The 25,305-nt window shown below is 40.6% G+C and overlaps 1 protein-coding gene and 1 non-coding gene across 48 annotated transcripts in view; one reads left to right on the top strand and one right to left on the bottom strand.

Moving 5' to 3' along the window:
- Positions 1–25,305, bottom strand: part of Clasp1 (cytoplasmic linker associated protein 1) — a 242,023-nt gene that overhangs the window by 127,202 nt on the left and 89,516 nt on the right. For all 47 annotated transcript variants that reach the window (XM_033757159.1, XM_033757162.1, XM_033757160.1 and 44 more), the window contains exons 3-7: positions 19,118–19,196; positions 17,511–17,614; positions 16,081–16,172; positions 14,771–14,846; positions 9,373–9,470 (exon numbers count right to left, since the gene is read on the bottom strand). In XM_033757159.1, the coding sequence (XP_033613050.1) occupies positions 9,373–9,470; positions 14,771–14,846; positions 16,081–16,172; positions 17,511–17,614; positions 19,118–19,196 (449 nt within the window). The remainder of the gene's footprint in view (positions 1–9,372; positions 9,471–14,770; positions 14,847–16,080; positions 16,173–17,510; positions 17,615–19,117; positions 19,197–25,305) is intronic.
- LOC117283724 lies at positions 19,746–19,871 on the top strand. The gene has a single exon (XR_004514754.1). It is a non-coding gene; the product is annotated as a U4atac minor spliceosomal RNA (small nuclear RNA).

Raw genomic sequence — 25,305 nt, 5'->3', positions numbered from 1 at the left:
GCCTGGCAGCCACTGGAAGGTGAGCAAGTCTGGAACTCTCCCAAGATCTTCTATCCCAGATACCTATCATAGGACTTGCCTGTTGCATCCCTGTACTCCACTTGCAGCTTGTCATCTCTTAGCCTGACTAGGAGCTTCTCCTACATTATCGCTTTTGTCTAGACGTCCCCCTGTGTTAGTTACTTATCCCTCATTGCTGAGACAAAATACCAGACACCTAAAGTTAAACGGAAGGCGTTTATTTGGCTTACAGTTTGTAGAGGTTTCAGTCCATTATCAGCCAATTCCAAGGCCGGGAACAACAAATAGGAATGGCAGAGCAAAAACAACATTGCACACACAGGCAGCAAAGGTAACAACAGAACTAACAGAATCTCCCTGCCCCTTTAACCCTATTCAGACTACTTAGGGTGGGGTAACTCTCACATCCTTAATCCTAGTACCCTTGAGCCTAGCACTGCATCGTGAATCAATTCCAGCTTTACACACTGCAGATCAATCCTATGACTACATGAGGCTGGCGGGGGGAGTAGGGGCATCTAAACTCAAACCAAAACACCCCCCAACACCTCATACAGCCATATGTGAAGAGTTTCAAAGGTGGCTGCATTACAGTGTGTGAATAAGGATTAAGGGTATAATACTGGGAATAAGGGGGTGGGATAATGAAAGCACTATCTTAGACATGGGTGGCACCAGTCAATAGATTTACAGACTGGATGGAATATAAAGGGACAGAACGAAGACAGGCCTGCTGCTGCTGGCTGCTTTGGATACTTGCTGCCTTCCTGCCTGCCACAGCATGGAATATTTCTCCTCTGTGATGCCCCTCTGCCAAGTTGCCCTGCTTTGAACAGCCAATTATGGACTTAAACCTCTACAAATTGTGAGATGAAATAAACCCTTCCTCCTTTAACTTTGGGTGTCAGGTATAAGAAAAGTACCTAAGACATCTTGTGTGAGACCTTTTCCCCCAGGACATAACCAAAATTCTTCAGCAACAATTAATCAACCTGAGAGCTGCCTAAGATAACAATGCACCATTGCAAAAAAGCTGCCCAAAAAATGGAAAAAGGAAAAGCTGAAGAATGAGATCTTTACAAGAAACGTTGAAAGCAATGCCATACTCCTAAGAACCTAGAAGACTGCAAAGTTGTGTGTGTATCCAAGAGAGACCCATGAAGGCACAAAGACCACATGTGTGGCTGACCTTGAGACTGAACAAATAGGAAGTAAAAGGGAATATGCAGAGGTGTAACGTGCCTGTCACACACAAAGCACAGTGTGACACATACTGGACACCAGTCAGCAAAGACTGGGGAACATGCTGGCTCCAAGAACTTAAGGGAACTTCTGTTTAATCATTAAATGACCATTTAGCTTGCTAGAGACTTTGGTGTCCACACACAACAAAAAATTTTATAGTTAGTTCAGGCAAGTTACTGAGCAACAAAAACCACAAAGAGCCACAAACAATAGCAATAACCTGAGTTAGCACATGTTATCTAAAATGCTCTGTTTCGAGAGAATATTATGAAATATGTAAAGAAACTAGAAAATATGGCCCATACACAGAAAAAAAAAGGATTTCCAAATACAGGACTAACTCAATGAAGACCCGAAATCAACTATTACAAATATGTTGAAAGATCTAAAGCAAATACAACAATGTCTTACTAAAGGAAAAATATAAATGAAGAGATAATACACACACACACACACACACACACACACACACACAAAATACACAAAAGAACCATATAGAAATTCTAGAGGTGAAAAGTATAATAATTACGCTGGGTGTGGCAGTGCGCATGTGTACTCCCAGTACTCAGGAGGCTGAGGCAGGAGGGCTATGAATTCAAGGCCACCTGGGCTACACAGTGAGACCCTGTCTCAATGGGGAGAAAAAAGAAAGAAAGAGAAAAGGACAACAGCTGAAATTAAAAATTCATCATGGGGATAAACAGCAGTTTATCTGTCTATGCAGTGCTGGGGATCAAACCCAGGACCTGAGGCATGCAGAGTAAGCCCTCCTCCGCAGAGCCACGTCAATCAGATATGCCCATCCAAGCAGATCTCAGGCAGAAGAAGAATCAGAAAAACTGCAGATAAGCCGAATGATATTATCTCATCTGAGAAACAGGAAAACAACAGGGTAAAAATGAATAAAGACTTGGGGATTATCTTACAATTCCAGCATACCAACATATATTTTTGCAGGAGAAGAAAACAGGATAGAAAGTGTATATATGTATACATATCTATATGGAGAAATAACAGCCAAAATATTCACAAAGCTGATATGAAAGAAGAATATACATATTCAACAAGTACAACAAATTCCAAGTAAGACAGATTCAAACCAAGACACATGATAACCAAACTGGTAAAAGAAAGACCCCCCAAAAAAATGTTGAATGGAAAAAGTCATTCTTCTTGTAGAAGTAAAAGATCAGTATCTAATTTTTCATTAGAAACAATGAGGGCAGGTGGCAGCAGGATGGCAAATTCCAAACCCTGAAATATATCATCAGCCAAGAATTTTATATCTAACAAAACTGTCCTTCAAAAACAAAGAACCAATAAAATTAATAAAAGTTTAAAAAAAGGAGAATTTATCACCAAAAAAATTACTGAATAAAGTAGCCCAAATCAACCTACAGATTAAGAATACAAGTGAAGGGCCAGGGATTTGGCTCAGTGGTTCTACCTCCTGCCTTGGAAGCACAAGGGCCCAAGTTCAATCCCTGGTACCAAAAAAAAAGAAAAAAAAAGAAAAAGAAAAAGAAAAAGAATACCAGTGAAGTCAACTACGTAAAAAACATGAAAGACATAGGTAGACATAATAAGATAAATTTGTTTAACTCTCTTACTATCCTAATAACAGAAAACTACAGAATGCAATAATTATAAAAATGTGTGTTAGTGGACCTGTATAAAGATTAGTATGCATTATAATAGCAAAAGAGAGAAAAATAAATTAAAAATAGTAAGAAATGAGAAGTCATAAGCTAGACACAGTGGCACAGACCTGTAATAGCAGCACTCCGGGAGGCTGATACAGGAGAATCATAAGTTCAAGCATGGCCTGGGAAACTTAGCAAAGCAGTGTGTCAAAAAAAAAGAAAAAGAAAAGAAAAGGTAGTGAGGATGTAGGTCAGTACAAAGGCCCTGGGTTCAAACCCACCTGGGAGGGGTAAGGGGAAGGAAATAAAAGAGGAGAAAAAAGGGAAGGGGCAAAGGGAGGGTTTCAAATCAATACAATTTTATATCCTAGAAAAATAATTTATAGGATCAAGTGTAAATTTCTTTAAAAATGAAAACATCTAAAAAATGGAAAAAGGAAGTCAAACTGAGCCAAGGAAGGAAACAATAAAGTTGGGGGCAAGGGCTGAAGCTTCAGCAGGAAGGAAACAATAAAGATTTGAATAAAGTGGATAAAATATCAAATAGGAAACAGTAGAAAATAAACAAAACCAAAAATGTGTTCTTAAAAAAAAAAAAAAAATCGACAAACCCTTTAGCTAGACTACTCAAAAAAGAAAACTCAAATTAAAATTTTAAAAAAGAAAAAAATAAGAATTACAAGGGGTGATCAACAACTATATGCTCAAAATTAGATGCACTACAAATTTATTGATTATATTTTAAAAATATAACTAAACTAAGAAGAGAACACTTTCAAACTCATTCTATAAGGTAATAGTACAGTAACAAGAAACCAGATAAATACATCACGGCAAAAGAAAATATTTCTTATGACTATAGAAGTAAAATCAGCAAAACATAAAGTTATACATTATGAGAAAGTGAGATTTACCCCAGGAATGCAAAGTGAGTTTAATATCTGGAAAACAATGACTGTAATATCAAAGATACAGAAAAATATTTAATAGTCTATGTTTTTGTGATTTAAAAAATTCAATGACAGACTAGGCACAGGAAAGAACTTCGATCTCATAAAGGCATATACAGAAACTACCCACTGCTAACATCACAACTGACAGGAGATGACTAATAAAAGCTTCCTTAGTCTTTAAAATGCAGAGCAAAACTTCTAATCACTACTTCTACTCAATGTTGTCTGGAGGTTCCAGCCAGGGCTTTTAGGAAATAAATAAATAAAAAGCATCCATGTTAGAAAGGAAAAAGTAAAACCCCTGGCAGATGGTCTATAGAATCTACAACCTAACCATTTCAATAAGCAAGCTCTTGAAGGTTGCAGAATTCAAGGTCAATATTTTAAAAATCAATTGGTTTGCTAAAGATTAATAATAAACCATATGAAAGAGAAATTAAGAAAAGAGTTCTATTTAGCATTAAAGAATGAAACATGAGCTGGGTGTCGTAGAACATGGCTCTGTAATCCCAGTGAAGCTGGGGAAGGATTATGAGTTCCAGGCTCGCCTGGCTACATAGCAAGACCTTGTCTAGAAAATACATAAATTAAAAAATAGAAATCAATTTAACAAAAGCAGTGTAAGACTTCCACACTGAACACTAGAAAATAATTGTTAAAAGTAAAGCCTAAAAAATGAAAACATTCTACATTCACAGATTGGAAGACTAAAGATGTCAGTATTTCTCAAATTCATCTGCAAATTCAAAGTAGTTCCCATTAAAATTCAAGCTGCCAGGGGCCAGGGATGTAGTTCAGTGGTGCTGCACCTGCCTGGCAAGCACAAGGTCCTGAGTTCAATCCTCAGTACTGGAAAAAAGAATTTTTTTCAAGCTTCCTTTTTATGAAAAAGAAAAAAGAAAAGATACTACAACCTTTCAAAGTAAATCAACATTATCTACATAGACAGAAGAATCAGAATGACTTTGCACTTCCCAACAGAAATAGTGAAAGGTGAAACACAATGGGCCTAAGTATTAAGAATAGCTCTGGATGATAATAGTTTCCAAACTCGATTTTCTTGCCCTGAAAATCTAGGAAGAAGAAAAGACATTCTCAGATTAAAAAAATTTTTCCCTTTGCCACACCTTTTCTCAGAAAGCTATTGAAGGACATGCAGAACTAAAATGAGAAAGTAAACCAAGAAAGGCCTAGACTCCAAGAATGTGCCTACAGAGAGATGAAGCCAGTGCACACTATCTGTCCAGAAAAGTGCCCTGAAAGCACCCCAAGATGGTGACAAGGAGAGAACAGATTGCTGAGTGTACAAGGCAGTGAAGGCAGCCAGTCCAGAGTGAAACAGGCTGAAGGTGAGTTACATAACTAGACACAGAGGTCGGTATACTAGGTACAAATGCACAAACAGTACACAGCCAGCTATGCTAAGGGAAATAAAGCAATTACTGGCTCTAGATCATGAGAAAAGGCAAAGTACTAACAGCTTACTAAGTTTAAGTAGAGAACTAGAACAGCACATATAATCACAGTATAAACTAAATTTTGTTCTAAGCAAAATTAAAATACATGTACATTTGGTAGGTGAGGTAGAAAATGAACATGAAGAATATTCAGAGGAAAGATAGATGAAACCCATGCTCCACAGTGGGAAGTAAGATTCTAATAGAGGAGGAGCGCAGGGTATAGGGCAGCGGTAAGGCACTTGCCTAGCATATGTGAAACCCTAGGTTTGATCCTCAGCATTGCTATTTCAATAACATATACACAGAGTATTAGAAGACAGCAGTAAATAACAAAGAATCGATGAAAATAGTTGACAGTATTTACTTCTGAGACAAAAATGGCAGAGGTAGTAAGGCACAGACTTTTCATATGTGCATTTAAAAATTTAGTTGATTCTGTTTATATACATGATTATGACCACAGAAATATTTTTAATGAGAAGGGATGACAGCAATTCCTCATAGGTTTTTGCCATGAGTCATAACACTAAAACTTTAGCAAACTAAAATAGTTTCAATTTTCTCTTTCCAAATCAATCATGGAATAATATCTAGAATGAATGTAAGCTTTAAATAAGCTGAGATTGCAACAGAGAACTGCTCAAAACATAGGTTCACAAAGAAAGTCTACCAAATCATCATAATTAACCAGATAAAATGTATGTGCTCTGTCTAGAAGTAAACTATCCTCAGGTTTAAAGCCACTGCTGTTTCAGGAGCTCAGTTACCAAACAGTACCCAAAGAAAATTAACATCTGATTTTTCTTCAAGCTTTGCAAACTAAAAAAACACCACGGTGCTGAAGGTACTTTACAGGAGAGTCTTTGGAGTGATAGTAAATGTAAAGCGAGCTAAAAGCACATGTCTACAAAAGCAAGTTATGTGGAACTACAGGTGATTTACATTTTATTAAGTTGTGAGGCATGCCTCACAAAAATCACACAACTATATATTTAGCTAAAATTTAACTGGCACTTAGTTTCTGAACATATATGAATGAAGTATGAAAAATAATACATGTGAACATGTAAAATATTTTATTGATTCAGGTTCACAGCTCAGTGGGATCCCATGTCAGTGGAAAGATACTCTAATAAGAAGATTTTGCTGGCTTATTATATGGCTCAATATGATTTTATCTACTAGATGATGAAGACTTAAATAACAACTTAAACCATACCCAAAACACTATTTCCAGTTCCTCCAAAGTGAAGCTGTTTAATGTGTTTCTTTTCCTTACTATGCAACAAATATATAATGAAGACTGCTGATCAAATAAATTACTACTCTTATGTAAATCATTTAGCTTATAACATTCTTTTTACCATATTTCTTGGAGATAAAATCTTATTCTCCTCAAATATAGTGATCTTTCCACGAACAAATTCATAGTAGACAAAGATTTTTATTCCAGGACAAAATCCTAACCTACAACATTTTATTATTACTACAGAATTCTGCTACTCTGAAAATCCCATTATACTCACAAAATAACAACCCATGATAAAGAGAAATCACATACACAAAGCCTCATAATATAGCAGATACTGAATTTCCTGAACCAGGGTATGATACTTCAAAAGTCCCAGTTTACCTAGGTATATCCCCAACAAAATAAAGGTACTAACCAGACCTTTAACCCTGAAAGTATCAGATCTTAGATTAAGATTTTGTAATATGCACAAAGAAATATGAAGTTTCACTAAATATAGTTGCTAAAGAACAGTTTTCCAGACTTGGGAGTATACCAGCTTTACAATGGCTACGAAGGATGTGGCCATTTCCCTACGACCATCTTCATTTTTGCTAATATTTAGGAAAGATGTTAGGCAACCTCTGACCCTATTCAGAAGTCCAAGCTCTTCTGCAGATTCCTTTTCGATATTTAAGAGTGCGGAAGAGAAGCTGGGGAAGGCGGCTTCACAGCCAGCTCTGGCATTCTGCTTCAGGGGCCTTGTCTCAGCACCTAGTTTTGGGATCCCCAGGACCACCTCAGATTTACTGCTTCACCAGGTCAACTCGTGGAACTCAACAGGCATCCCCACAGCCATGATTTACTATAGCAAAAGGACACAGGGAACAGGCGGCAAAGAATGGAGCCTGGGATGAAGTCAGCAGAGACTGCCAGTCCCTAGAAATCACACAAAACATGCCTACATCACCCAGTACCGAGCTGTGACGTCCAAAGTGACATGCTGCCTACCAGGAAACTTGATCAGAGATGGTGCCCAGGTGTTTACAGCAGGTTGGTCATGTAGATACCCCCGGCTCCTGAAGGAGAATGGTTGTGCAGCACAAACCATACTGTATTGTCCAGCTGGGGCACCATAAGCCTCTCTCATCTCACTCTCTGGGAATGGAGGGAACCTTCCCCAAACCCGAGTTTCCAATCAGCCAGCGTAAAGCCAGCCTTGTAAGCAGGTTCTACTCAGGTCAATGAGCTCAGGCCTTCTATACTCACCTCCCCATATATTGGTTTCTCTGGGTCATTTTGCCCTGATTTCTAATCTGCTACAGTTACCTTCCAACAATGTATGGGAAGACAGTAACTGTAAAAGGTGGTGTTTCATGCCATGGGGCCAGCATGAGCCACACAGCAATGTGAAGCATCCCTGCAGCAGGAAAGGGACACAGCTGACTTCATCTTCCAAGGGCCCTCTCCGCTTATCTGCATCCTCTGATTTTCCCGAAGAGATTGTCAGTACTGTCATTAAGTTCCTCTAACCCCTAAGTGTTCTCACCATATTCAGTGACCAGAAGGCTGAGCTTCAAAAACCAGATACACACAAGGTGAGTCTCCCTTATATGATGTGCATGGAAACAGAAATGTTTCAGACGTTATGCAGGATTTCTGGGGTTCTTGTTTTGTGGGGGAGGAGTATTTATATAGACTTTCCCAGTTCAGCACAAACTCTCAAGTTTTGGATTTCAGAGTATTTCAGATTAGGGATGCTCAATTTGTAACTCCAGCTTCATAGATTATCTCTGATCAAATAGATGAAAAGCAGTTTTATTCCCACATAATTATCTTATACATAGCACAGGAGCCACAGTGAAAATAACACTGGGATCAGGTCTGACTCCACACCAGAAAACCACAACTCACTTCTACCATAACAGCCTGATGGAGCCGAGACAGATGACTCCTATATTCTATTCTCAGTTCTCCATCACAATATTCTGTAAACTTTTGTAAAACAGGGCACAGAAAATTAAGACTAATCTGAAGGACAGGTTTTAATCTTGGCTCTGACTCTAACTATGAAGTCTCCCAAAAGTCAGTTCATGTCTCTGGACACCTGCTGTCCACACAGACAAAGGACAGGACAGACCAGCTGCTCCGTGAGTAGCACTGCCACTCCGACTGGCTGCAATTTCGTATCACTTTCTCCCTTACGGCTACAGTGTATGGCAAAGGTTTACAATTCATTTGGCATTTTCTCCAACAAAGTTAAAATGATAGATGTCTAACTGTTACAGTACTTTAAAAATTCTTACTATAATAATGAGACACTGTGGACTCAAGCTGTCTTGGGTCTGGTAAAATGTGAGTGCCCTCCTTGCATTGCCTTCTATGGACTGAAAGTAACATGAAAACATTTCAAAGATATTTATTTTCCAGAACTATTATTCATGTATTTCTAGCCAGATGCATTTTGGAAAAGCTTCACTCATTTAAATAAATATATTGCAAGCACCTACTATACTAAGCATCATGTGTAAAGAAACCATGAGAGTGTTGAATGTTTCAACACCAATCACTTTTAAAGGCGCTCCCCAAATCAGGAGGAGGCACAGGACTGAGCAAGAAGTGTGCGTGAGAAACTTATTTCTGAGAGGGTGAAATGGGAAGGAACTGCTGACATACGATCCAGACAAGATCTCCAAACACCATCCCTCTAGCCATGGAGTCTTTGAATAATATTACAGCAAAAATAGTAGTAAAGACCAATGTAGTATCTGAAGAAGAGTAAGGGGGAACGCAGAAAAAAGGAAAAAGTCTGCACTCACCGGGACTGTGGCAATCCTTTTTTACTGAGATCTGTCCTCACAGGTTCTCCTACATGTCTGTAAATTTCCACTAAGCTGTTTATTGCTGCATCTCGAACCTAGATGTAAGAGAAGAGATCTTACAGCTGCTCTGTGTCATTCCCTAGCACTTCCTGCTGGGACACAACAGGCCGCATCCCACCCCAATTTAACACCAATTTACCAGTGTAATTATGAATGGAATCCCTTTATACATATTGGACCAGACAGTAATGTTGAACCATCTCCCTCCACGGACACAATCCCAAGGGTCCCAATCCAATGTACATGTTAAAGTCCATACCCTTTAGTACTTTCCATTTTTTAGGATGTACATCAGGAAATTAGAATTTCCAGGCCATTGTTCCAAAACATAAAGAATACTACAAATAAATGAATTATAACTAAAAGTAAATTATCATGTAAAACACTCGGTATTTAAGACTCATAAACAAAATATTTAGTGAGCATCAAAAATGTATAGTACAGACTACAGAGATCCCATATTCAAGGAGCTTACAGTCCTCAAAAGAGCAAGGAAAGAAGTCCGTAACATTTTCATTTACTGTCAGGGAGAGAGCACAAAGAGCACAGTAGAAAGTGGGAACAATCAAATCAGCCGATGTCAGGAAATGCTTTACAGAAGGGGTCGGGCGTACTGGAATATGCCTGGAAGGAGAGGATGTCACCAGGTTGAGATGGAATAACACAGGTGCCAGGTTCCAAACAAGACACAGGCTGGGCAAAGACAAAAAAGCAGAGGTGCCAGCAAATGCTTCAAGCATGGCCATCCAGTCAGACACAAACATGAGCCAAGAAAGCTGCACAAAATAAGGCTTAGGGAACAGGAAAGTTCTTCCCTATCTCCCTGCTTAATTTGGAGAAATTTGAGTAGGGACTATATATGTCAAGCAATATCACTATATCAATGTTTTTAAATTCCTTGAGTGCAAAATTATATGGTTATATTTTAAAGAACCTTGTTATGAGATGATACACACTAAAGTTTCTAGAGGTAAAAATACTATATCTGTGTGTCACTTTCCAACAGTTCAGAAAAAAATGTACAGTTGCATATATATACGTATACAATCACAGATGTAAAACAAATGTGACAAAATGTTAAGTGTAAAATTTGGGTGTTCATGATATTACTCTAATTTTTCCATAAGTTTAAAAGTTTTCAAATAAAAATAGGGAGAATAATTTAATACAAAATGAAATGAAGGTCAGGTGGTCTTGGTGAGGGATTGTATGTACTTTAGTAGACAAAGATGAGAGCAACATGATTTTTAGATTCAGTTTTGAGCAACGAAATCAATGTAATGGAGAAGTAGGAAAAAGTAGGCATATAAATATTTTACAGTTTGGAATAATGCCAGTTACCATTTATCACTGTCCAGTAATATGTAACTTCATTCATCATTTTTTCCCCCTCTGTTGGAAAAGATAAATTCTAAGTCATAATATGTTGTCCTCCAAAACAGTATGCTGTGGGATGATTTGTGTCCACCAAAATTCACATGTTGGAGCCCTACCCCCTAAAGTTACTATATGTGCCAATAAGGGCTCTAAGGAGGAAATTAAGGTTGAAGGACATCACAAAGGCATGGCCATGAAATGAATGGATTAGAGAGACCTTAAGAGTAAAAACAGAGCAATGCACACACAAATAAGAGGTCATACTGCACACAGAGAGGTTAGCAGTCTGCAAGCCAGGAAGAGGCCCTCACCCAAATCCCACCATGATGCCACCCTGATCTCAGACTTCCAGATTCCGCAAGCCATGAGAAAATAAAAGCTTTGCTATTTTAGCCACAGTTATGGCAGTCAGAGGTGCCTAGCACATTATCAGTTATTTTAGAAAAGAAATGATTTCTAAAGTTGAAAAACATTTTCACATAAAAACAAATATGTACTACAAAAGTAGTCAAGTCACTGTGTCATAAAGACCAGGAATAGATGCATCATCTATCTCTGCTTACTTTCTAATGATTACATCTGCTCATCATACTGTGTGATCTCCTTGAAGAGCAATCAGTATCTAGCCAGTTACTCAGAAAAGTCTGAGCCATAATTGGTTAAAAGCAGGAGGATTGCAATTTTGACCCCAGTCTGGGCAACTCAGTTACTTAGCAAGACATTTTCTCAAAATAAAAAAGGGCATAGGAATGTAGCTCAGTGCAAAGGTCCCAGATTCAATCCTTAGTACCCCACCCACAAATCAGTGGAGAAATAGTGCCAAGAATTATTTTTTTCAGAACCAAAGAAGTAGACATAAAGAATAACTTGGCTACTATGGAGCTGTGTGACCCTGGAAACAACTCTTTAACAATTCTCAACTCAATTTCCTCTGAATCTGAAGGAAGCTATGAAGGTTGAAAGAAATAATGGTTCCCCTCAACAAGTATTTGAGTGCTTATCAGGTGAAGATGAACCGAAATGCCCATACAGGCCAGGTGGTACAACATACACGAGTGGAGTAGGTTCCACATGGGATGACATGGCACGAGTAGGGGACCTGGCTGGCACGGTTAAGAGCAAAAGTGGAGGTTTGGGCACACAAGGCCACTACCACTCGGCCACAGAGAAATGCAGGAACAGCAACTGGCATAGTGTCTACACTTTCAGAAGAAGTTAGAAACATCCATGTCCCAAATTTAAACTCACCTAAACTCTAGGGGGAAAACTTTTTTTCAGAGTGCAAAGCCTGGAATCCCTGGATGACTCCTATCTTCTTACATAATACTAAAATCTGCCTGTAGAGCACCAGCCTCACTTTACAGATAAGGGAGAAAAGCGAAAAAACAAACAGGATCTTTCTCCCAAATTGGAAGCGCACAAGCTTCAAACACACAGTAGCTGCTATTCAGGAAGTAGTGTCTAGAACTGCCAGCGTGACACAACCCTTTAAACATGTTCCTGTAGGCTTGAACTACCAGGGGTACAAGCTGCACAATGGGACAATCATGCATGCATGGCCTCCTTAAACATGTTAAACAAGTCTTACATTTGCCATCTTATAAAAAAAAAGATCTCCATCATTTAAGAACAAAATTAAGCAATCTTTATGACAGTTATTTATGAATATAAGATGCAATTCCATTTGAGGGTGTTACTTTGGTTTTCAAGTTGTATTATTACTATTGATAATCAGTCAGTCCAGGAGCACTTGACTTTTGATAATGACACAGATTCTTGGTAATGGATGCATGTGTACAGTTTAACCAGGACTCCCAACATTTGTAACAAGGAAAGTTAAGGTCATGCCAATATCACAAATACATTTCAAACACTAATATTATCCTACAATTAAGTATTCTCATATAATGAAATACATGCACATCTAAGAGTTTCTCAGAAACCCACTCAGTGTGGCAGGTGTGTGATTTCTTCAAATGAAAAGGAACATCTTAAGTCATGCTGTTGATTAACTTCTAAGGGTCTAACATGTCCTGCCAGCAACTAAAAGAATCACAGCCCCACCCCCAAGAACTTGCACAAGGAATAGAGAGCAAAGCACTTATGACTGCCCTCACTAACAGGGAAACTGAGGATCAAGATGCAAATGTCTACCAAGGTCAGCTGCTGTCACATGCAAAGGCAGGAACGATGACAGGCCTATGTCTCTAAAGCGGGCTTCTTGCACTGCACAAGGCAGCTCCAAGTTTTACACATACTCTACCTGTGGCATCTTTAAAACACTACTTTGAACTCTCTAACCCTTAATATCATCTTACTTTCTTCAACAACTGAATCAACATTTTTACAATGTGGGATGACACTATTCATGTGAAATTTAACCTGCACTGCTTCTAAAATAAGAAAAACTTTGCTACAATGTCTAGAGATCTTACTAGCTTCTCTAGACCTACAGGAGAAAAGCTGAACCAGGGAAATGACCAACACAAGCACAGATCAGTCCCTCCCTTCTCATCTACAGAATCTTCAGGGAACTTCCCAGTGCTGGCAATGGGACAGGGACTGCTAAGTGAGGCTTTCCCAACAGAAAACACCAGAAGAAAGACCTGTGAAAAATTACACAGACTTCCTTGAAGGCCTATCTGAATGGCTTCAATGCCAAAAATGTTTTCCTACAGAAAACAAAACTAAAAGCAGCAGTGGGGACAGCAGATGTTAGAGTGTTGAGGTAATCTTTAAACTGATGTTGAATCCATTTAAAAACTGCATTTCCATGCCATACATCTTCAGTGACGGCTGGATGAAACAAGGGAGACAAAAGACACATGCAGCACAGAGATGCCGAAGAGAAGGGGATACGCCGTCAGCCACTGGGCCCAAGAGCAAGGATGAGGAGGAAGCAGACAGAGGAGGAGTGCAGACCCGGAGGGAACTCAGTGCCCGTGGGAGTCAAGCTGAAGGCGAACTCACAGAATTTCCTCAAAGGGCAACGTGCACTCAAGACTTCAGCGGAGACATCTGCTTTCTGTGTGCATGTCTCTTGTAAATTACTGCCCCATTTTCTGCCTTTCTAATGAAAGAAGTGTTTTTCTATTCATTTATATGAGTTGGTGTAATAAAAATGACTCTCAAAAAGAAAAAGAAAGAAAAAAGGGGGAGAGAAAAAGAAAGAGAAGAAATGACTCTGGATGAGAACTGAGCCAGGTGAGAGAGACGGCCTTGCTGTAGACCAGATGTGGCAAGCTTCCCAACGTGCTGAATAACCACAGAGCCGGTGTCACCAGGTGGGGACACCTTCCGACCACAGAGCAGATGTCCAGATCCTGTCCCGCATGTTTACGCTAAGGAGACAGTGTTTGTGTTTTTCTTTTAATTTTAAAACTTACGTAAAGCACAGTTCTTAAGGGTGCTGTTCAGGGACCTTCAACAGTAACATACCCCAGTATAGCTACCACCCAAAGCACAGAAAGTCCCCTCAGGTGCCTTTCTAATTACTAATTACTCTCCCCCTACCCTACTTCCATCCTTTTTGGCTGCAGCAATAGTGACCATATTGGTTTTATCTTGGAGGCTGATCTGATGACATCAATTTACAAGAGTGATTTTTCAATCCTACCAGTAGAAGAAGGCAGGGTGAGTGGTCACACTTGCTGATAATTTTTTTTAATTTTAATTTATTGGTACATTCTAGGTAGACAGTACAGTTACATTCGTTACTGGGATCTTGTACCTTTACATGCCAGGTCTTGGTTCTCATTTTTTCCCCTTGTCCCCACCCTCCCTTTACCCCCTCCTCCCCTGCTAATAATGTTTTAAAAACAAACGAGTAGCTGGTATCTTAAACAATAATCAGAGCTCTATAAAGATGAATAAAGTCCACCCACCTACTAGACATATACAGAACACCTGACTACATCTGAACCAATGATTTTTCCCTAAGATTTTCCGTCTCACTCACCTGGCTGTTTGGGTCTCCAAGTAAATTACATATATGTGGCACAATCTTGTTTAGTGTTAGAGTATGTGCTCCAGAGCTGAAAACAAAAGGTGTGCATTGTTAGTGAGGACAAAAGAGAGATGCTCTTATTCCACAGTTGCCCTTCCTCTGCCTGCTCTGGGCCCTGTCAACCCTTTATACCAGGGTTCTCTCCATCCCACCCAATGCTGGCTCCAAAGGAAATGCACTCTGATGGCCCGTTCGCAGGGCAACAGCTTCAGTGGCCCTGCCTCTTCATGGCTAGGCTGGCAGCCCCGCCTCACCTGACCCTCCTGCTTGCCTCACAATGATATGCCAGCTCTATGTCACTTTGTCAGGTCACACCTCCTGTGCCACCAAACCTAGGGGAGCCAACCAAGCTGCAAGTCCCTGGACAGTCCTCAGTGGAGGGTCCTTGTGTGCTGCGGCAAGGTGACATTCCATTAATGCTGCTGAACCACAGGACGGACTGACGGCAGCAGCCACAGGCCTCCAACCGCACACTGACCCTCCTGGAGGACCTTCAAGGTATTCACAACTTTTATCCAAAAAAGCCCTGCTGTCACAAATATTCTTTGTGAATATATTATGTAAAGTAGCACAGACCACTCTTGAAAAGAAATTGGTGGTTTCTTTTCAAATTAAAAATGGCCTTACCAAATGCCCCTGCCATTGCACCCTTGGGCACTGATCCAAGAAAAATGAAAACTCATGTTTATACAAAATTTATACAGGTTTGTAACAACTTTCTTCTCAATAGTCACAAACTAGAAACCACCTAAATTTTCCAACAGGCAAATAGTTAAATAAACTGAGATATATCTACAGTATGGAATTCTCAGCAATAAAACAAAATGAATTATTGTCACAATAAACAACATACATTGCAACCTGAAAAGAATTGCGTTGAATGATAAAGGGCAATCTCAAAAAGTGACATAATCTACGATTCCATTTATACAGCAATCTTGAAATGATAAAATCACAGCACAGACTAGCTGTTGACAGGAGTTAGGATATGGCTAGGGAGGAGCAGGCGAGGAGTACCACAGTGACACCTGTCACCTGGACTATCTGTGTAAGTTCTGCAGACTGTACCAAAACCACTTTCCTGGCGTTGATACTGTATAATGGGTATGCAAAACATTTAACAGTGGGGAAGGGTTGGAGAGAGGGGAAGAATATCTCCTAGTACATTTCTATGCAACTTCCCCTGAATCTATAACTTCAAAATAAAAGTTTTTTTAAAAAAGCTTCAGCTAAGTAAAAAGTTAAGGTCACCCCAGACTTACGCATTGAGTGTTGCAATGAGGCAGAGACAGATGCCTTCTCTCGTGCGAAAATTCTTGTGTTTAAAGCCTCCAAGCATTCTGTCCCATACATACTGTAGGTGATGAAAAATAGGTGAAAGAAAAGAAGACTGCTTAGTAGGGTCAACAAAACAGGAACCTTGTAGCAGGTGCCAAACTGGTCCTGCCCTCTACACTGGATCCTCTAAGAGCATTCAGAATGGTGACTCAGGGCCGGGGATTTAGCTCAGTGGTTTCACTCCTGCCTGGCAAGCACAAGGACCCAAGTTCGATCCCCAGTACAAAAAAAAAAAAAAAAAAAAAAAAATAAAAAAAAAAAAAAAAAAAAAAAAAAAAAAAAAAAACCAGAATGGTGACATATTATTTGATAGAATATATCAAGTTAAAATGTTCAAAACACACAAATTTACATAAATGCATATAATTCCCTCAACAAATCTAGAAAGAAGTTTTGCTGGTCCCGTACTACAGGTGAGAAAAGTCCAAAAAGAGAACATATGGCTTGCCAAAGGTCACATACCCACCCACACTGTTCTCCTCACCAGTTATAGCTTATATCTAGATGCCCCCAGAGCCTCATACGATCATAGGTGGACTATTCAGAGGTGGCTGAAGCTAAGGGGGTATGATACTGGGATTAAGGTGTGTGATAATTAAATTGGTTTAGCATAGTTCTGGGTGTAGATAATAGAAGGCCCACCCTGGGTATGCAGAGTACCACCCAAAAGGCTTGTAGCCAGGACAGGATAAAAGGGAAGGGGAAGGTTGCTGCTTTCTGCCTTCCTGCTTCTGCTTGCCTTGCCATGGACTGTTTCTCCTCTACAACGCTCCTCTGCCATCCGGCCCTGTCTTGCAGCCAGCCAGATGTGGACTGAAACCTCTTCAAACTGTGAACTGACATAACCCTTTTCTCCTTTTAACTTGTATGTGTTAGGTATTTTGTCTCAGCAACAAAAAAAGTAACTAAGACATCACTCATGCACAAGTGAAACACTTGGTCACCTTTTATAGCAATTTGAGTTTTCTCTCTCCTGGGAAGGCTCTTGCTGATGAAATCCACCCCACCCCTGGAATGGACAGCAGGACGCTGGGAGACAGGGCTTCATCTGTCTATTCCAGCAGCCCAGCTCACAAGGAGACAGAGACCAGAACTCCAGCTGCCTCCTGGCTCCCCAGATGTGTAGCAGCATTTTCTCAAGAAATGGAGAGCCAGTCATATAAATGAGTTAAAGAGTCTAAGAGATTAAAGTTTTTCTACTGATTTATTTACTTGACACTCATATGGGGAAACAGATTAAATATGAAAATGGCCACCTCTAATACATCAACTTGGAAAAAATTAAGTTTATGTACCCACACACTGTTTGTGCAAGAAGGCACCCACTGGCCCTCAAATGCTTCTCTAGACATACCTGGGGATTAGCAGCTTGATCCATGATCTTTAGCAGCAGAGTTTGGTCTTGTTCTCTCACAGGGTCTTTAGAATCTCCCAGTCTGTCTATTAGGCTTGGCAGCACTGAAAACCAAAATGAAAACTGATCAAATGAAAGTGATTTCGGGGACCTGTGGTCACCAAATACTAATATTTCAAGAAACTGAGAAGATAAAAATCCCTGGCCTGATACATTTCAGTCTATATCCACCCATCTTTACAAAAAGCCCTACTCTCCTTGCTGAAAATTATAATAGTTATTGTAAGAATCTGCAAAAATCCTTTGCGTGGACAAGCAATCTCCTCTACTCCACTGTCCACCAGCCAGCTATCAACGTATCTGTAAGCTAGTGACATACATGTATGTATGTAAGGCAGGTAAGAGACAACACAAAAGGAAATCTGAGTAAGAGAGGGGAGGAGGGCCCAGCAGACCTGTTTGGGGAAAAGAGGTGGACACATATTGTTCAATGTATGTTTCACTGGCACCGTGTGCTTTTTTTATTTTACACACCCCAGATGGAGCCCTGCTCTCTACGGCACCTTCACACAGTGAATGAGTACAGGCTGCCCCTCAGCCACAGGCTCTCAGAGGGTAGCTGTACAACAGAGGTCAGCTGACTTGGCTTCTTTTAAGAATCTATAAAGCTCTATTACAAGAACATCCTTGAATAATTCAACTAATTCGGGAGGAAAATGAAACACTATTAAAATAACAAATTTCTAAAATAGTTATTTTTAAATTTCTAGCTATATAGGTACGTTGTTCCAGACAAGATATAGCTGGTTCACCATCATTTCTAAAAGAGCTCTCTCACCAGAGCAGAAATGGATAAATTCCAACTGGGGGGGTAACAAAGCAGTCAAGTGTTCACAGAGCACATGCAAAGCCTACAGTTGGGTCCCTAACCCTTTTAAAAAGCAGGAAATTCTATAAAGAAATGCTCCCACAAACAGAACTGCTTGGCATTTATACTGCCATCAAGAAGTATTAGGGGTTGAGAATATCAGGGGTTGAATCTATGAAATCTCTGCTTTCCTATTTTGCTGGCAATATTGTCTTTTCAAAAGAAAAGCGAGCCTTCACCCCACACTTGTCATGTCATTTACAGCCAAGGTGAGAACAGGAATGCCAACAAAAATTTGGGGAAAACCTAACCACCTCAGTTTTGCAGAATTTGTCAAAGAAAACTGCCTCTCAGTAAAAGAAGGGTTGAGGACAAATATAATTTGGTTGGCATTAAAGGAAGATGGTTAATTTTGCATAAGAAATCAAAGTGGAAGCAATATTTCACATGGAACACATTAGTAACATTCCACATTACAACACAAAGGCTGGGAGAAACCAGCGCAAATATATAAAGCGGGGCGGGTAAAACAGCTGAGGGTGCAGTAATGAGATACGAGCCCAGAAAGTGTAGGGAGGCCACGGAGGAGAAGGCTGGGAGCGTCTAGGAGGCTGGAAGAAGGGCTGGGAGTGCAAGGGAGGCTGGGCAGCTGTGTGGAAGCGATGGGCGCAGCCTAGCAGAGGAACTGAGCAGAATGAGGGGAAGGCTGGGGCCAGCTCCGCTCCCGCTCACAGCTCACCTGTGCCGATCTGCGCCTTGAACCGATCCTGTAGCCGGGTCACCAGAGCCGACAGGATGTCCATGCCCAAAAGAACTACCTGCAACGGGAAACACCGGGAGCCAGTTAGCGGCCGGCCCAGGCCGCAGCGCAGCCGCCAGCCCAGTCCGATGACGCCCGCGCATGTCTGGCCCAGCGCTGGCAGGAGCGCTCGCGCCAACTGGGAAGGCTAAACTGTTATCAAGGGTGCGGATGGCCCTGCACGAAAAGAGCCGTTTACAGTTTTAACAGAAAATATAATGTGACAAGAAATGAAATAAAAAGCAGCCACAGCAAGACCATAGTCCGAGCACAATTCTAGAGCGCGCTGCTGTGGCCCCGCCCCGCCCCGCCCCACCAGCTCCGCCCTTGAGGAGCCCGTATGCAAATTTTCACCAACTGGCGTGTGGTCTTATGGGTAAAACGTAGAGGCTGTTTCGCGGTCTCTCCGAGCCCCAGGGGGTTAAAAAGTAGCGGTTTACGTTCACAGTCGTGGTTACTGGAGCTACGCTAGCTAAGAGACAGGCTAGGGCGGGAGTCCTCAGTTAGTCACCACAACCCAACCCAGTATTGGCGCTTCCTGGTCACAGTGTACGTACAAGAATTGATAACCATCCTTTTCTTGGGGTTGCGCTACTGTCCAATGAACGCTTAGTGAGGACAGTACTGCTAACGCCTACACAACACGTTCGCATCAATTAAAGCTCTGCTTTACCTTGGTGCAATTTTTGGAAAAAAGAAATACCTTTTTCCCGTCTTGTAAATTAAAAAAAAAAACAAAACAAAACAAAAACGTCTCATGTATAACTTTACTTCTGGTTTGTCCACAGGGGGCGCCCAAACCCACTCAACGTCCCCTGACTACAACATAGAAACTACGCTACAGGTGTGTGCAACTTCTTAAACCTGAGAAAAAGCCGATCTCCCTTGATATCTGCTACTTTTAAAATGGGCGGCCCAACTAGCACCATACAAACCAAGGTATTAACTGCTAAGGAAGACTGTGAGGGAAAAGGCGCTTTAGTGTGGTAGTCCTCCATAAAAGCAGTACACCCGAGCTAGTTATACTAAACTATCGCAACAAAGAGCACCAAGACAGGCACGGTAAGTGCGATGTGTCGTCCTGGACGGGATTCTGGCAACAGAAAAATGGTACTTCTTCCTTGGGTAAAAGCTAAGGGCATTTGAATAGCATGGCCTTTCGTTAATAATATCAAAGTTTGGGCTGGGGGTTTAGCTAAGTGGTTCCACCGCTCGTCTTGCCAGCACAAGGTCCTGACATCAAATGGGTGAGGTACTTGGGGGTGCTTGGGACCGGGGGCCCGACAACGTTTCTGTAAATCCAAAACAATTCTGAAATATACTTCACTTTTTAAAAAGACCAGCCCATCACTTAATTGGATTGATGCTCTCCTGATGAAATCATAAGCATGTGTACAGTTGCACCACTGGTGGGAGGCAGCCTGAGTCATACGAAAATACTAACAAGGCCAACTTTGGTTCCCCCCACACCGTTCAAAAATCATTCAAGACTGAGATGTAAGAGGACTACTGTGTTTTCAGGTATGAAAGTCTGGGTCAATTAATCTGGCTGCTAAATCTAGGGTAACACAGACCTTCCCCCTTTCCAGAATAACAGTCCCCAGGAAGACTGGCAGATGCAGCAAAACCACAGAGAAATAGCCAGAGAAACCAAAGATGCTGGAAAGAGGACAGAAGGCAGTGCCAGGTAACTTCAGGGCACAGTAAACAACTGGACTTTGGGAGGAAGCAAACGGATTCACCACAGAATTGTCTGGTTCACCCATGGCCACAAACCTAGTCATCAGCCACCAGTGCGTATCCTGACACCTGAGGTTCTTCTCCTAGTTCCATTTCCCTAATGAGAAAGGGAAAGCATGAAGAAAGTTCTTGCCCAGAAAAAAAACACACTAATAATTAGCTGTAATCTGTGCCTTAATATCCTCATTTGTAAAACAGGGGAAATAGTAACAGCTACCTCATAGGCTGCTGTGAACACTGAAAAGTGAATATGCAAAGTGCCTGAAATACTGCTCTGCATGCGGTAAGGCTGGAGCACACAGCTGGCCATCAGGGTGACAGGGGCCGATGAGAAATTCCTGATGGAACAGGACTGGGCTCACAGAGAACACAGTGGTAGAATCGTATGTTCAAACCCAGCCTGGGCAATTCAGGGACTTAATGAGCCCTTGTCTCGAAATAAAAAATGAAAAAAGAGTGAGGAGGTAGCTTAGCGTGAAAGCCTGAGATTCAAAAGCAAGAGGAAGAGGAAGAAAGGGAGGGAGAGGAGAGAGGGAGAATGCTGGCCTCACACTCAAGGTGGGTAAAGAGCACCTACCAGGAGCAAGCAGAGGGCGAATTAGCCGGGAGGAGAGTTGCAGGGACGTCCCCAAGAGAGAAGGAGGGGAGCCACTGAAGGGCTGCAACGCAGAGGTGCCAAGGGACCCCTGAGCTTCTAGACAGGACACAAGGCCAGCCCGGGAAGATGGGGGAGTGGAAGGGAGGGGATCAGCTTCCCACTCAGCATTTACTGCCTGTAGTTATCACCAAGCCATTAACAACTCTGCATGACCTGTGAGCACCTCCTCCAATATCTTTTCTCTCATCAAATGTGTTTATGTTTGTTTCCCCAGCTAGACTCCTAGAAAGCAAGGAACATTCTCTTGCACTTACTCAGAATTTCCAAATATATAGCCAATGCTGGGAACAAGGCAGATGGTGATCCATGAATCCCTTATTTTATTTTTTTTCCATTGAGTTTATTGGTACATTTTAGGTATACAGTACAGTTACATTCATCGTTGGAATCTTGTACCTTTACATGATATATCTTGGTTCTTATTTTTTTCCCCATACCCCTGCCTTCTCACAGGCTCAGCAACCCACTCTACCTGGAGATACACTCTCAGCCCCAACACGTTTTCTTTATAATAAAAAATTTAAAAGTGCTTTTGTAAAGGAGATGATATAGCTAAGTAATCAGGTCCAGCCCTCCTGCTGAAAACAAATATGCCAAGTATGGAATACAAGTATCAGAGAACCACCACCAGGTGAAGAAACATAAGAGGACTACAGTTCTAACACAGAAAGGGAAGTAGAAAGAATTAAAAAGCATTGTACACGTGTACCAACTCCCCACAATGAATGTAATCATATGTACTATAAACATGTACTGATAAAGATTTTAAATTAAAAAAATAATAAAGTACAGGCACCAGGCTGACCTCCAACTGGCAATCCACATGCCTAACCATTGGCTGAGAATTACTTTTGATAACTTTGAATCATCTAGGAGGACAAAAAATTAGTCCCCAAATCCTCCAAGATTGGTGGTTAGGTAACCTATAACTTAGGTTAGAAACCCAAAAGGCTTTATCTTAGCATTCAGGTGGCCCATAAAAGTTCTAATTCCTATTATGTGTGCTCTAAAGCCCCAGATAAAAACACAAATCACTTCCGAGTGGAAAGAACATCACAGTCTAGTCCTCAATTTATTTCTGTTAACAATTTTTCAAAGATAACACCCAAAACCCAACGAAAGCTAACCAAACACACAGGGCAACATGGGTGAAAACTAACAGAAATAAAGAGGTAGCCCCTTCATTTGCAAACTGAGGAGTTAGCTCAGCAGTCAGGTAAGCCGCCTGCCTCCCAAGTGCAAAATCCCGAGTTTGATCCCCAGTGCCAAAAAAAAAGATTCATTTGAACTCTGGATAACAATTCTTACCATGTCTAAAAAGATAACACATACAACTAAAATTTGGAGGAGACAAATGACAGCTTTTCAAAAGCGACATCAATTTTATTAAAAAAAGTAATAGATAAAATTAATACTTAATGGATGGGCTTTGTTTAAAGCACAATGGATATAGATGAGAAAGTTAAAGAGAAAACCAAGTTTGATCAGAAGATCCAGAACAAAGCTCAGAGGCAAAAGGATAGAAAATGCAAAGCTCTTATAACAGAAAGAGGATAGAAAGGAAAGAACATAAGCTTTAATGGAATTCAAAAAGAAGAAATTAGAGGTAATAGTTTAAAAAGCAATAACTGGCACCTGTTAGAATGGCTATTACAAACAAAAACAAAGTGTATGTTGGAAGAGGTAGGAGTGTAAATGGTACAGTCACTATGAAAAACAGTACGATGGTTCCCCAAAAAAAGTGTTACCGTATGACCCAGCAATGCCATCAGGGCTTCTGGGTCTACATCCAGAAGAAGTGAAAACAAAGTCTCAGAGATATCTATACACCTATGTTCACAGCGTCATTACCGGTAATAGCTAAAAGGCAGAAAAGAGCCCAAGTGTCTATCCACAGATGGATGGATATGCAAAACATGGTCTTATCCACACAATGCAATATAACCAACCTCAAAAAGGAAGGAAATTCTGATACAGTGGTCATCCTTTATCAGCAGTCTCACCATCTGTGGTTTCAATTATCCACAGACAACTACTGTTCATAAATACTGTGTTGAAAATTCCAGAAATATACAATTCAACAGTTTCATTAAACTTCACACTGTCCTGAATAGCATGATAAAATCTCGCACTATCCCGCTTAGTCCCACCTAGGACAGGAACTACCCCATCGGTATCCACACTGTCCACACTACCAGCCTTTGGCCACTTAAAAGCAATCTCAGCTATCAGACTGTCTGTCTGGTCTCAAAGTACTCATGTTCAAATAGCCCTTGTTTACTTAAAACAGGATACACCAAAGAGAGGCTGTAATACTTAATGCTGTCCTTTACATGAAAAGGTAAAAGTTCTCAACTTAATGAAAGAAAAAAATCATACACTGAGGCTGCTTGGCTCTACAGTACAATAAGATATTTTAACAAAGAGGCCACACTCATATAACTTCCACTACAGTAATGTTATACTTGTTCTGTTATGGGTACTAATCTCTTACTGTGCCCACTGCACATGGTATCATGGCTTAATTTTACCACTGGTATGCATGTGTGGGGAAAAACCCCTATCTATAGAGTTCACTACTAACCAATTTCAGGTGTCCACTGGGGGCCTTCGAGTACATGCCTCATGGATGAGTTAAGAATACTGCATATACTACACCGTGGAGGAGGCATGAAGATGTGCTGAGACAAGCTAGTCACAGAAAAACACATTTCCACATCTATGAAGTACCTGGTGTAATACACTGACAGACTAGAATGGCAGATGGCAGGAGTTGGAGCAGGCAAGAATGGGTAGTTAGTGTTTAGTGGGTACAGAGCTTCACTTTTAAAAGATGAAATATTCAGAAGATTGTTGGCAGTAATGATAGTAACATGGTGAATATATTAATGTCACTGAATTGTATATTTTACAAAGAAAGAAATGCCTAAAGAGGTGCCTGAAAAATGTTCCTAAAAAGAAAAACATCAAGCACAAATTTTTAAAAAGCCCAAAGAAACAACAGACTAAAGGAAAAGAAGTCCTTACCTAGATATATTAAATGTCTCTTGTGTTTTATTTTGTTTTGAAGCACTTGGCATTGAACCCAGGGGCACTTTTACCAATCAGTTACATTCCCAGCCTTTATTATTTTTTATTTTGAGAGAGAGTCTCACTAACGTGCTTGGGCTGGCCTCAAACTTGTGATCCTCCTCCATTAGTCTCCAAAGTAAGTAGGATTTCAGGCATGTACCATCACACTTAGATGCCTCTTTTCATTTGAAAAAAATTTTGTTTCAACTAACTCTGAATTATCAACTTGCTTCAAATTATGTGGATTATATACTCTAAGACATCTTTCCAGGACTGACCTTTGCAAGTCACAGCCGTTTTCTAGGGTAAATTCATTTTAAGGGGATTCAATTCATGGTAAGCTGGCTCCAAGACAAGAACATCATAGTGAAAGGGTGAGGCAGAGCAGAGATGCCTCTGTGTTTGAGGCTGAAGATGAAGATTACCACAAAAAGGCAAAGAGAGGCATGAGGTAAACCAAGGAAAACAGTAACAATCACCAACTTAGAATCCCAAGAGGAGCAAAACCTTTCTAGAAACAAAGTGAAATCATTTTCTTACAAACAAAAGCTGGAAACATTAGCCACAACTGCAGGATACAAAATCAACACCAACATTTAAAAAGCAATACCTTTGTATGCATCAATAATGAATGTGCTGAAAAAAAATCAGGAAAACA

The sequence above is a fragment of the Fukomys damarensis genome, unplaced genomic scaffold, assembly GCF_012274545.1.
Source record: "Fukomys damarensis isolate Sample0158 unplaced genomic scaffold, DMR_v1.0_HiC HiC_scaffold_29, whole genome shotgun sequence".
Taxonomy (NCBI): Eukaryota; Metazoa; Chordata; class Mammalia; order Rodentia; family Bathyergidae; genus Fukomys; species Fukomys damarensis.
The sequence above is the reverse complement of the archived record's forward strand: the minus strand, read 5'-3'. Positions and strand labels throughout refer to the sequence as shown.